Source organism: Lutjanus erythropterus, chromosome 3 (genome assembly GCF_056507025.1).
Source record: "Lutjanus erythropterus isolate fLutEry1 chromosome 3, fLutEry1.hap2, whole genome shotgun sequence".
In the NCBI taxonomy this organism is placed as follows: Eukaryota; Metazoa; Chordata; class Actinopteri; order Lutjaniformes; family Lutjanidae; genus Lutjanus; species Lutjanus erythropterus.
The window spans coordinates 30920094-30934495 of NC_139319.1; the positions used below are offsets into that span (position 1 = coordinate 30920094).

Below are 14402 nucleotides of genomic sequence, written 5' to 3' on the forward strand. Positions count from 1 at the left end.
TTGTTTTCAAGATAATTGCAAAAAGCGCCACTTTGAGGTCAACGAGTGGCATTTTTTCCCGAGTAGTGAGTGCAATTTGCAACCCACCTGTCATTAATGGTGAGTTTTCTTATTTAATGAACACTTTAAATGAAGAAGAAGAAGAAGCAGCAGCAGCTGCTTGGACCCCTATTAATACTGTCAGTGACTCTGAGCTGAATTGAATGTTATCTTAATTAGTATCATTAGTAACACCTGTGTTTAACCTGTTATTTTATGTCAAAATGGTTGCTGTGGAAAAAGGTCTGTAGCATGGTAATATATTAACCTTGCCAGTTAAATTTCATTTTACAAATAAGTTTGGGTTGTTCTTATGAAAGCTTTCTTTCAATCTGGAGCAAATCAGTGCGAAACAAACAAAATCTTCATTCAAAATTGAGAATGCAAAATGTGATGCAAAAAATCAAAATGTTTTCATTGAGAGAGATTTATTCTTGCTCTATAAATAAGGCAGATACACATAATCACTGAATTTGGCCTTAAAATTACATGATAATTAAAAAGTCATTAATAATTCACAGATACAAATCAAGGCATGTCTTCATATATCCTCAAAAATCTCATTTCATTCTGTTTATTCCAAAGAAGTAGACAAAAACACAACCATAACCCACCTCATGTAGTCATTCAAAAACAAAACACTGAACAAAAAGTCACCAAGGCATAAAGGAAAAGACAATCACAGAGAAAAAAATCCATTTCGTGTTACAGTGCTTTAGTATCCTAAGAGAGAAAACAAGGTCAGAATTCCTGTAAACAATGTTAATGCAGGTAGGAGCGCACTTGTAAATATTACCTCACAACTCTATATCAATACAAGATGTGTACCTTTGAGCAGAGAGATCTGGCACTACAGGCCTAATCAAAGGACTTTGGTTAAAATTAGAAATTCGACACAATTAGAAAGATATCAGAAAGGGAACCTGTAGATAAGGCTGTACATTCTTGGCATTAGATGCTCTACTATACAGTATGTACATTCACTTCATCCAATTGTGTACATACAGTATGGTGGCTAGAGTCTTTTTAACGCACTGTCACGTATCGAAGTTGGTCATTACATACACTTCCAACAGTATCATCATCAACATTAACACTATAAAGTATACATGATGTATAGATAAATACACCACCTGGTACTCCATAAACAAAATGATTGAATGACACATCTGTAAAAAGATATGTGAGATGAGATAGTGTTTATCATAAGAAAAAAAAAATCACTTGTATTTGTGCAATAATTTGCATACCACAGTCACAAACTATGACCGGGTAAAAGCTGTTGTCATACAATAACAATAGGAACCAAATACTATGCATACATACATTCAATAGACGTGTTAGAGGCCTCGTACTTCTCATTAGACATACACTTTTATATAATATCTATACAAGGTCATACTATAGCCTACCTAGCATTTCTATCATTGCACTTATTGTGTTTGTGTATTTGTCATTAGTGTGGAATTTACATAGTGAATGACACTTTTCCTAGGTAATGTACGTCTACGTTTAAGCATTATTTCCATGGAAACATGGATAAGGGCATCATTGGCATAAAAAAAAGAGCTCTTGGCAAATGAAGAGAGGTGTTGAGGGTGTGATCACAGCACAAATGAATACTGTTAGCTGTTAACACCTGATCAAAAACTGCTGACAGAGAGCCACTTCAAGGTTTCATCTTACAGAAAAATAAACAGCAAGTATCTGAGCTTTTCCAGTACACTTTTTTTTAACCTGCTTACACTTCATTTATTCTCCACAGTGGAACTGACAACTCTTAATCACACACTAATCATTCAGTATGAAATATCTCTACTTTCAACGTACTATCATATTGTAAATCTCCACTTACTGTATTTCTAGAATAATAGGGCCACTATGCTCTATCTCACTCTCTGGCCTTAGCAGAAACTTGTCATCTGCAGGCTGTAAGGTATCTGGTGAATGCTTTCACATCATAGGACATTATATAATTCTATCTATATCCCCATTTATTCCCCTTATTAACTTAAACCCCCAATTTGGAGCCAAACAGACTCTCTTCACATGTCAGTCCCTATTTAATAGGTCTTAATATATCCTTCAAAGACAATCATCTTTTCCTCAGGCAAGATGAATACAACAGAACAGAGCAGCAAGCAACAGTTTGTCTTTAGTGTTTCCTTGGGCGACTCTACCTTGTGCCTTTGCAATTCATGTGGTCTCCTCTACGGTAAGCCAGTAAGAACTGCACTCACTATGGGAATGTATTTGTATAACAGTAGCATCTGACCTATTCACTTTGGCTCCAGATCCCATTATGAGACTTCATAAGCTCTAGAAAATACTGTAAACAATCTTCATGGCTGGCTGGTGCTGTCCCTCTCCGGCTGGTAAGGCTCTGAGTCCACCGGAGGGCTTACTAATGGTCCGCCGGCTGAGCGTGGGTCCATGGCAGAATGCATGATAGTCAGCCATACATCATCCATGTTTGGCATAACAAAGATTTTCTAAAAGAGGAGAGAGAAGGATCGATGGACAGTGATCACTTTTTAGTATTCGTGACACATTTTTGACTTATGTAATGTCATGGAGTTTGAACCATAAATTGTAAACACATAATAGCTAGTATGCAACTACTTAATTTAAAATATTAATGAGTCTCTTATAAGATCATTCTTCATATGAATATTCATCTAAAAAAAAGAATCTCCTGTTTTTTAACTGGCTAACATGGCGTTAGCTGGGACAGGGTTGGGGAGTCACAGAATACAAGTAATGGAATACAATATTTCAAATACAAAATATGAGCAACTTCTTTCAGTTACAGTGTAAATTGGTGGTATTATGAATAGTTTTTGCCTTTAAAATTGATTACTATTTTTTTTTGTTTTTGAGTCAGGCCTTTCCAATAAAGACATTAAAAGAAACAGTTTGTTCTTGTTGTGCAGTACACCTGCCACATGCCACAGAAGTGGAGACAGCCAGGACACTGTCACAAAGGCATTTTTAGCCTGTAAATATGAGGAACATTTTACCCACAACTATGTTCCAACCTTACAGTGCAGTGCAACCAAACACCTTTCTGCAACACAAGACTCTAATTCTAAGAAGTACCTTGAGTAACTTTAAGTTGTTTTTGTCATGTTAGTGTGCTCTGAATGAGGGTCTAAAGTTACAGGCAGAGGATGTCACACACTGTACAGATTGTAAAGCCCCCTGAGACAAATTGTGTCTTGATTTTGTCATTAGTTTAGCTAACTACCTGGCAAATTAGCTCAGCCAAATTGCTGATATGTATCACTAATTGGCCATAAATACGATCCATTTATTCAACATTAAATCTCTGGATGTGTGTGGCATGCATAAGCTGCTCTATGTGACCTGGTGAGATAAGTAAAGGGATCTCTCCAGTGAGGATTCACATATTCCAAAAGTAACCCAAAGTGTTTAGAATACATTGCTTAACTTGAATAATCTAATGGAATACATTACAAATTACATTTTAGGACTTGTAATCCTATATAAAATAATTTTTTTTTTGCAAAAACGGCCTGGAAAAATGTAAACATGGGCTTTTCCGGTCTGGACACCATGCAATAGTTTAATCTGATGTCAAGGACCATGTGGCAGGCACTAATAATAACTCTCATAGTGCACTTAAAAAAAAAAAAGAAAAAAAACAGCTTTGGTGAACTTTCTGGTGTCAGTAGGTGCTGTGTCCCTGAATTACAGAAACTGAAAAATGGAAATGTAGTGTTAATGAATACCTGGAATTCCTGGTCCAGTTTTTTCTCTATCCAGTCTGTTACATGAGCCAGAGTGACTTCTCGTTCTCCCAGTTTAGGTCGTGCCTTCAGTTCCAGGTGAGGCGGTGTCCTAAAGCCATACCTGCAACAGAAAAGGTCGAAAAATTGTTTACTCACAATCACATAAAGAGTAGACAAATAAAGACATTGTAGCAACACAAAGTGTGGACACCACCAGCAGAGGGCAGTGATGTATGAAACCAAGTGCTACATTAAACATGAAGTTTAAGGTTAGAATGAATTCCATTTGTTCTGAATACAAATATCCTTACTGTGCATGCTTCACATGACTTATCCAAAATGTAAAATTCCAAGTATGTGTCTTAAAATTAAGTAACTGTTAACATAAGACAGGAAATCAACTAATTAAGAGTCATATGAAAACCATTGCCATTAACAGAGTGGCTGTGTTTTCCATCTCTGAGGAAGATGAGATTATTTGCCTCTGGCAGACACGGAAATTCACTCCACAAATTACGCACATACAGAAACTGCACTTCCTTCACCTACCATATCCTGTCGGTGGGCGGAGGGGGTACGTTGACAGCCAGTGTTCCTTGGAGTTCCTGCACCTCCACTGTGAGCAGGAGGGGAGTGTTAGACACTTCCTCCATCTTCTTTTTGATGAACTCTGTTTCTGTGGCCTTCTGGAAGTATTTGGACTTGGTGATCTTGTCCACAAAGCGCATGATCTTGCTCGGTTTGTGACCTCCAGCCCAACTTTATTCAATACAAGGAGGGTTAGGGTTAAAGTCACATAATAAATTCAGTGTTGCTATTCGGTGTTGCCATAAATTCAGTGCAGGCATGAAATCTAATGATCATATCATCTTTTATCAATTTTATCTGACAAACAAAAAGATTGTGTTGTGAAGAGAGTGAAGTGATTTAAAAATCAATTCTTACCCATGTCTGCCCGAATACTGTTATTGTCTTCTTTTTTAATTAAAATAATTCAGTCAGTAATCAAAATAACTCAGTCAGCACTTTATTTTATCTGTAAGGCCTTCTCTATCAGTAGGTCTGATTTAATATTTATCTTAAATGATTATGATACACATATCTTTTCATAAAGGGACAGTTCCAAATACACATTTTCCCTTAATCCATCTACAAATCTTCCCAAATTCACAACTCTGATCAGCACAAATTGTGAGCAATTAAATGTAGGAACTATTTTCTTTCTGCTTTAACTACACCCACCAGCCAAATCACTGTGCAGAAGGAAGCAGTCTCTGCTCATGGAGGAGAGGCTCGTGCTCACGACAGCGTTGAATTTTAACATTAATGATGTCCTCGTCAGCTGAGCTGTAGCCTCTTGTCCATGAGTAGATGCATGCTTCCTTCTGTGCGGTGATACTGCTGGTAGGTGTAGTTTGTCTAAATGCTTTTTATGGCGCCTGCTGAACCACAAGCTGAGTGCCATCTAATTCCATTATGCTGGAGAGAAGGCAAACTTCTCTACGGCTGATATCTCCAGAACTCGGAAATTCACACCAAAATAATCTAGATGGATAAATAGCATTACAGGTAAGAGGAAAAATATACATTTCTGATTTTGGATGGACTGTCCTTTTAATATTCCATAATCTTGTGAATGTGGAAATGTATTGCGTACAGATAGTGAATCTAAAGTCATTCTCACCCCTCTGCTCCAGCTGAGTCATTTGAGAGTTCTGAGGAGTCTTCTTCATCTGATGAGCCTGCGCTGGATGACTCTTCATCACTATCAGCCAGGCAGTAAGTCCTTGGCCTGTAACTGGACACACATCAACAAACACATATTGATGGATTGTGGTGTGCATTCACACGTACTAGCACACACACACTGTTCTGCTGTGTTTTGTAGGGCCTGAATTCTATTGTACTGTCCAAACAAAACAATGCTCAAATAAGGTATGGTCACATGTATAAACACTGAACCTCTGAAAACATATGTCTTTCCAGAAGTAATTCAGTAAGTTGGCCTAAAAAACTGCTATTCAGCGCGTTTTAAGCAGTGTGTCAGATGTTATCTGATGTGAAACTGAATCTAAATGTGTTTCCTTGTGAGGCCTAGCAGAAAGGAGCTCACTTCTCATTTACTGACTAACAAACTAGCTGCGACAGTGACACACTGTATTTTATCGATGCACCAAACCAATACAGTGGATTGCGAACAGCATAGACACTGACCATATTAAGTGAATGGGTATCGGCCATTTCTTCATCAATGCCACTATCAAATTCATTTCTTCAGCTATCAGTTACACTGAGGTATTGGTATGTGGAGGAAAAATGTTTGATGGGTGCATTTCTGCTGTCTTTAGCCTGACTTATATTAAGATATTCTGCTCCTCTTCACTGTGGAGAATGGATTTGGGGGATGTAAACAACCAGAAACACTGATGAAGGCACTGACTGAACACACCCAGAAATGAATACTTAATGGGATGAAGCGCTGGGTGGTGAGATGAAATGAAACAAACCAAAAACTACAGACATACAAAACTAGAAAATGAAAGTGGAGCAGAAGAGATCAACTCAGAGCACTCACCAAGAGCAGAAATACATCCGATTACCAGCCACGTTAAGAGTAGAATCCAGAGGGCAGAGAGGGAATAGCAAAGGAAAGAAAGAAGCAGATAAAAAAAGACAGCAAAGACACTGAGGAGGAGCCAGACACCTGACAGTCAGATATACTTTTTAGCATCACGAAGAGGGAAAACATCTAATCCAACCCAAAAACATCTTGAGGCTTGAGCATCTTACCCATCTTTGCCAAATTCCCCTACGCGGACGCTCTCTCCCTCCTTGCCAAGGCGGATGAGGTTCATCTTGGTTTCTAGGGTCATCAGGAAGGAACCACTGTAGGAAATCTCCAGGTCAAACCACAGACCTACAGAGGCACACAGTGCTTATTAGAAATGTTGATGTGAGAGAAAATGAAAGAAGTGAAACTATAAAGGGGAAGATTTGAGGATATAAGCCAAATATGCAGTAAAACAGGTACTCCCCAGGCACTACATGATACAGAACTAGTTCACAAATAACTATCTCATCTTAAATATCATTGTATTATGTGATCATATACACAAGTTATATTTAAAAGAAGCAGACACAGAGAAAGCATGAGGCCACATTCCTTTGTCTGATATTTTTTTCTATCCTTTTCTGACTCCTTTGTTTCTTCCATTGCCATCTTGCCCTTTCTTTGGCACTACTCTTTCCCCCGTCCATCATAGAAGAGGGGACCCCGACAGATTTTATTTTCTTGATCCTTCTACTTAGACAAGAAAGACTCAGTGAAAGACTTGGTGAAGGACGGGGAGAGGGAGAGACGGAGAGATCACAAGGTCCTTTGAACAGAGTAGAAACAGTTGGGGGTGGCACGCAATCTTCCCCTCTAGCCCCCGTTTGATATCAGCAGGGGGGACTGGCTGCATAAACAGGGCTCTCCCTCTCTCCCTCTTATTTCTTTTAGCTCTACTGTACTGAACTTGCTGTAATCTGGATTATACAAACTCCTCAAAAGCCTCCATCGAAAGCCTGACTTGCATGGAGCAAACTATGTGCACTCTTTACTGTCTTTACAACATGGGATCACATGTTCTTTGTGTGCAAAGAGCCACAGCTAACCATGAATTGGGTGTAATTTCTCTTTAAAACACTGGGAGGCAGCAGAGAATGATAGATGATGCAGGATGAAAACCATCAAGGGGCTCTAAACTAAAACAAATTGCTGCACATAAGCTGACATGCTTTGTAAAAGTCCATAAAGTGTGTACAAATACATGAAGCTACATTTAGCGCACAGCTGCCGGAGTCTTAATTAAATTTAGATAACGTTCCTGACAACATGCCCAGGTGCACGTATGGAAACAGTAAACAGTTGTTCAGACAGGATCAAGAAATGTAGTAAAGGAAAGTAAAATCATGAGGAAAAACTGCATAAAGACTACGGCTAGTTATCAAGTACCAGTACAAAACTGGTACTTGTTCCAGACTGGTCAGTACCAAAATAGATAAACTCCTCAACAACTGGCACCGCTAGTAGTATTTATGTAACGTTACATAAAAAGATGACAGAGCAAAATGTTGTGGGTTCAGTTGACTACAATTTGTGACAATGCAGCTAAATGCTATACCTCAAGAAACAATTTAACTTAATTGCAGAAAGGTAAACAAATTATAGCAAGAAGTATCAATAAGAGTATTGTTAAGTATTGGCATAGAGCAGCAGTACAAAACATAACAAAACAGAAACCTATCTCACACTAAACAGAGAGTACACTATCTGACAAAAACTGACTTCCTGCCTTAATGGGAGAGAGGGACAACTGCTGTAGACTTGCAAGATATGTTACAGCCTGCCATGAGCTCTGCAACTCTGTGAACCGCCTGTCCCACAAGGCCAATAACTAATGCTGCTTATTAATCAAAAATTAATTTGTTCCAGGTTAATCAAGAGATGGAGTTACAACAACCTTTACCACTCCATAACCCTTCTTGTTCTCCATGCCCTTTTGCATTGTTATTGTTTATTTTGCTTCTTACAATGTAAAAGTTTGTATTTTATGCAGTCATGCCAATAACACAAATGAACTGAATTGATTTGATAAGCAGTATCAGGGCTTCAGCCCTAACAAATCGAAGCAAAACAATTATTTAAACAGAAACAGTGATGGGTTGAACACCCTGTTGTGTATGTGCCCTGCCCCGCTTTTCAATACAGCAGTGTTTATATACATGTCGCCACTGGTTGGGTAACACCTGTGACACACCCACCGAATGAGAGAAGACATATCTCAAAGCCGTTGCACACTGTTGCACACCATTTTGAGGAAACACGTCATTCAGTACAGAAGCTGCTGCAAAACAGTGCGCACCGTTTTCAGATCGAATGTGACCTAATATCAATATCAGTGTCAAGGCTGGGTAACACAGCTGAAAAATGTATCATGATAAAATGTTTCATTTCAGTAGATAATTACTGATTATTTATAATGACCTGCTTTTTATAGACCACAAAAAAACTGTCTTTTTTAACTAACAATTTCCTCACCATCTGCTCTCATTTTGTCACATCACACTGTTTCTGATGTTATGTGACATCTCGACGCCATTATCAAGGGATATGAGACTGTTGGTGAACCAGGGTGTATTTGTTATGCACTACATGACGATGATATACATTTAATTAATGTTGTACTGCCCAGGCCTATAGTATCAAATAAAAATCTCACTGCTATGCTGAGGCCTGAACACCAGCTGGATGTGCCAGAGAAACAAATCAAGTCAAAGAGAAACAAAGTGGGGGATTAATGAAAACCAAAAAACAGAAAGCAAAATTTAAGAACAGAAGGTTAGAAGTCAGAGAAGGTTTGAGAGAGCACAGAGTAAAAATAGATGCAGGGTGAACAGGCTGGTTCTGCTGAACCCAGTGGGCTTTGCTCTACCCGCCTGTCCTGGAGGGTGTCATGGATAATAAGGCCGTGTCCGGCTGGGTTGGGGTGTGTGCAGGGCACTGAGGTTTGTTAGTTTGGGTAGAGGAGAGAAGAGCATCCGTGCAAGCTGCTGGACCACAGCAGTGCTTCCTTAATTGGGACGAAGCCGCACGGTGAAGACTTGGGAGATTGTGTCGCACATGCTGCAAAGAAATACCCTAACGCATGCAGGGTGACAGCAGGTATACAACCAGAAATGGACATTACAGAAAGAGCTGGGGTAGAAGCGTTTGCAAAAAAACAAATGTGCATGGACACAAACGTAGAAGCAGGCAGATGCTTTCTCCCCACAACTGGAGAGAGGTTCATCGATCCAGTGCACTCAGCATGTTTGTTCCAGGAAGGAGTGGGGTGAGACAAGGCAAAGGCAGAACTTGAGATGAGGATACAGCCACTAACACCGGTGGAAATTTCAAAAGGAAAATTAAACTGACCCTTTCCATTAAAAGTTTTCTAACTACCAAGTCAAGGTAAAAGGAAGATAAATATGAAACATTCTGTAGAAAACAGAAACGTCCACAGGACTCAGTAAAGCTAAATGCATGCATTTATCTTTAGCCATGTGGCTAATAAGTCTTTTGTTTGGAGCTTGTGCCTCTTCCCTGCTTCCTTTCATATCTAAGGCATAAGTCCAAAAATGAGTCATTTTGCTGTTTTTGGTTGACATTGGGTGATCTGGATAAATTAACTTGCAATGTGATAGAAAGAAATCAAAAGATTTGGCAACATACTCAGTTTCTACATGAAAGTGCAATTAAAGACGACGAGCTATTCACAACATCAACAAAATGGCGTCTATAAACGCTGACTTTGTTTGGAATAGTGGAGTAGTAGAGCTGAGGTGTGTTTTGCCTGGAATGGTTCCAATAAACGCTGTCGCCGTCTCAGTTGGAGATGCAATCAATTCATGCTCTGATTATGGGGTTATGTGAGTGCTGCAGTGACAAAAAGGAGGCGATGACTCACAGCATAGGAGGGAGGCAGTGAGACACAGACTAAAGAGTGAGTAAGGACACAAAGAGGAAGATGAAATGAAAGGGAATGCAAGAGGAAGAGAAAACTAGTCAGACAGTTGGAGACTGTACATGTGAAACAGATGAAGAGAGATCTGTCACAAAATGGAAGGGAGAAAGAGAAAAGCGCTGTGCTACAAAGGGATGGAAAACTCAATGCTGATGAATGTCTGAATGATCATAGAAGAATTCTTCTAAAAATGAAGTACAAAGCTTTTTCTGATCAAAACTAAAACACAGTTAACTAAGTATAACTGAAGTTTTGTTCACCATTTGAGCCAACATAGTTGTGCAACTGCAGCAGGCAAATCTATGGCCCCTCAAAAAGCTAAGACCTTGCATAGCTAAGCCTCGATTTATCCGATCCACAGATAACCATAAGACCTGCTAAAGTGCTTGGGGCCTGGCTGTATTGTACTCAGCTAAGAGCTCACTGATCAATCAAATTCTATTACACTGTGAAACATGCTTTTAGTTATCAAGTGTTTACCAGAATCTTTACTACATAACAAGTTAGGTGACAAAGAGGTCTTCATATTAATTGAGCAAATGTGCCTTTTTGTAACACTCAAGTGCTCGTGCAGCTTTTTAAGAGTAGAATTCAAGCACTTTGAAGTACTGTCAAGGTACCTAAAATAAAAATGTCCAGACTCTCAAAGCCTGTATCATCACAGCTAAATTGTTACTACAAAAGCAACTGCAAATTCTTTTATTTAAGCAGCTGTTCATATTAGCTTTGCATGTCCTCATCATTATAATTTAATGTAATGGCTCAACAGAGGAATTATTCAGCTATTGTTTCATTTTAATAATACACGTGTTTTGGTTTAAATTAATGATTGTGTAGATGAAACACCAGCATATGTCTAACCTTGAACACATAACTTTCAAAATTAGGTATCTTACAAACTTTCAAGACTTTGTACAAACTGAAAACTCACAACTACCCAGTAAACAACATTACCCTACTGAACTCTGAACAGTGTTATGCTGGTCAGACAGTCTGGCAGCAGCTGGAGAGGAAGGGGAAGGTTGACTTTATTTAGCCAGCTGAGAACCTACAAGCCACAAGCATCTCTCTTTCTCTAACCTTGAGGGCACCAAGCTGAGTGGGTGGAAGTTCATGTTATGCTAAACCTACTCTTGCATGTGCACACTGAATGAAGCCGTTTATATTGTTATTGGTTATGGTTTTACTATGGCTCACTTATTGGGCCTGATAAAGCACATTTTCTTGGCTTTACCAAAGCTGTAATGCTAACGTTTTTTTGATTCTATTTTTGCTTAACAGTTCTACAGTGCAGGTATTTAAAGAAGTGTGGAGTTATGTAATACCAAAACCGATTCATTTCTACATCTTTATGAATCTGATCATATCTTTACAGCTGCCAACCTGAGGGTGTCGCATGTGTGGAAATTCTACTTCCTTTATTGGCCAGTTACTTCCAAGAGGGAGCAATGTTTTATCTTTTGCAAATTTCAACAGACCCTCTGAAAATGTTTGTGTAATTAATTCATTTTGGAATAAATTGTGTGTGTTTGAGTAATCATTCAATAAACATGAAAATTTTTACTAGTTAGTTCTTTTTATAGCATGTGTGTGTACTTGATGGCAGAAATGCATATATGCACTTTAGCGGATACACTCAGGGTATGGCTTGGATGCAAGCTCGACACCTCCACTAACCAGTTTCCTGAGGAAAAACCCACCACTGTAAACACTTAATATAGGTAAACTCTACAGCATTATTACTAGCTAGCATTATCACCTATCTATCTTTCTTATCTCACATATGGACATACTTAATTGATTGGTGGGCAGTCTGTGTCAGGGTGCTCAAATGTGCTCTGTAGTTGAGCAAATACTACACAATGACAGGGGACTTCCCACAACATAGTGCACAAATAAGAGCAAGCTATATTAGCAGCCAGACATGCCAGTGTCTCTTCACAGAAACCACCTGTGTGTGTTTGTGTCAGCTCATGTTTGAAATGGATTTTTCTCTTGCCTCTGTAGTCGATGGAGGGTTTGGATGCCCTGTGGATTCTGGGAGTGGCTGCACCCATGTCCAGTTCTGTCAGGGTGAGTTCATTCATGAAGTAAGGCAACTGAAAAAAGACAAAAACACATTACTGAGCTGAGCACACGGCACAGGAATAATTCAGTTGTAGATTATGATATAACCAAATTAGAAGGCACAAAGACTGTAGTTCTAAACCATATATCTTTCAGAGTTTGTTAGCTTGAAAAAAGAAAAAGTGAAAATGGATACACAAATCATGAAATAAATATAGCTCATGCACATACACACTTAAGCATGGATGACACACTCTGCCATTTACCACACCTTATATTCAACTGTCTCTGCATCCAAGTCCCAGGTGGACAGACCAAAACAGATTATACAATCAAGCAAAACATTTTTGCCTGGAGGATAGGATCATAAAGAAACATGAGAATGGTGAGCATGGCTCTTTTTTTACGTTATCTCTACTCCTTAAAATTTTCTAGTTTGCACCAGTTTAAATTCCAACCACTTTTAGAGCGAACGGTTGTTATATGCTTTGCTCCACTCACCCGTATCTTGCTGAGCTTCATCTGAATCTTCTTGGAGACCAGCTCAGCCCAGTAGGGCTCACTCAGGAAGTCCCAGAAGACACGGCCAAGTGCTGCATTAACCCAGGCAACGGTATCCTCCTCCTCCTCCTCCTTCTCCTCCTCCTCCTCCTCCGCACTGGGCTGCACCTGAGCTGGGGTGTTGCTCTGAAGCTAATGACACAGTAGACACGTAAACATACACATAAAAGAATATTAATCTACTATTGAATTCTAAAACATGCAAGCGCCTACAATTTAACTTATTCTACACCTCAATATCAGCTATTTATTGCTGTTTGTAATTATACAGCCTGTAACACAGAAAGCCTAAACTGCAAATGTGATGATGAGTTTGTCACCTAACAGAGGAAATTAGAAAAGAAAAGGTGTTATGGACGATGAATAATGTGCTACCTTCTTATCAGACCCAGGGCTGCTCTGAGGACTCTGGAGAGCAGGACTGGCAGCTGTAGGTGTGACTGCAACCTGTTTTGGCAGTATGGAGGCCATGTATACACTGTACTCCAATTGCAGCTTGGTTTTGGCACTGCCTGCTGTAGTTAAGGAGGCTGAGGAGTCTTTTGACCTGGGCTGAGACGCCAGTAACTCATCCAGACTGCTGCGGCTGCTGCTGCGACTGTGAGAGCTCTGAGCTGTGGGCCATCGGAAAAAGTGAGGAATTAGACACTGCACTTACAGTTTTTGCTGTTTCTAAACAACTAAAAACTTCTGATTGCCATTTCTCGAGTGTATTGAAAAACAAGACAATCTTTGTTCTCAAAAAATTGTTTCACAATTGCCGAAGGAGACAAATGTTATGTTAAGACCACTCACCACTTTTAGTCACCCCAACGCTTGAGGCTTTCTTCAACTCTGCCTTGAGCTTGGAAGCTGATAGAAACCGCTGGAACCACTCCTCTTTCTCTCTCCCAGTCCTTCCAAACAGATAGAGGGTCATGTCCCTACTGGATGAAGATGACCCTCGGTCCTGTGCTCCCCCTGTCCCCTCTCCTCTGTCCCTCGTGTTGAAGCTCTCACTGGCCTCCCACCTGTCACCCTCGGCCTTTGACATGAAGTCATCCTGCTTGCCAAGTTCAATGCAGATGGGGTACTTTTTGTTCCATAAGCGCTTCCTGGCCAGGCTCTGAGGCATTAAATAAACCTGGGGGAGGATTATCGAAGACACAAAACTGGGATTCATCATGCTTGTTAAAAGACTGAAGACACAGACGATAGTATTCATGCCATAGGAAATGTCATTATCCATGTTAAATGTAACACAATTTAGTGAAAAGCGTGCTCCAATGAATTAGGCTGACTTAGACTTAAATGTCTATGAAATAATTTTAATTAAATACTTTTATTATATACTAATATATATACTTACCTGTGTTATCCTTTACAAGATATAATAGCTCAATACGTAATTACAGCTGAAGTTACAAGAAAATTAGTGAAACAATTTTCAACAATT

At 39.4% G+C, this 14402-nt stretch overlaps 1 protein-coding gene across 2 annotated transcripts in view; it reads right to left on the reverse strand.

The window, feature by feature from the left end:
• Window positions 1-450: 450 nt before the first annotated feature.
• LOC146330275 (testis-expressed protein 2-like) overlaps window positions 451-14402 on the reverse strand; it is a 36972-nt gene continuing 23020 nt past the window's right edge. The window contains exons 5-13 of one of the 2 annotated variants that reach the window (XM_084715801.1): window positions 13763-14090; window positions 13343-13581; window positions 12908-13099; window positions 12339-12438; window positions 6582-6708; window positions 5476-5583; window positions 4341-4550; window positions 3792-3912; window positions 451-2531 (exon numbers count right to left, since the gene is read on the reverse strand). In XM_084715801.1, coding sequence (XP_084571927.1) covers window positions 2382-2531; window positions 3792-3912; window positions 4341-4550; window positions 5476-5583; window positions 6582-6708; window positions 12339-12438; window positions 12908-13099; window positions 13343-13581; window positions 13763-14090 — 1575 coding nt within the window. In that variant the 3' untranslated portion in view covers window positions 451-2381. Of the gene's footprint in view, window positions 2532-3791; window positions 3913-4340; window positions 4551-5475; window positions 5590-6581; window positions 6709-12338; window positions 12439-12907; window positions 13100-13342; window positions 13582-13762; window positions 14091-14402 lie in introns of both variants that reach the window. The other variant, XM_084715800.1, reaches the window with a different exon arrangement.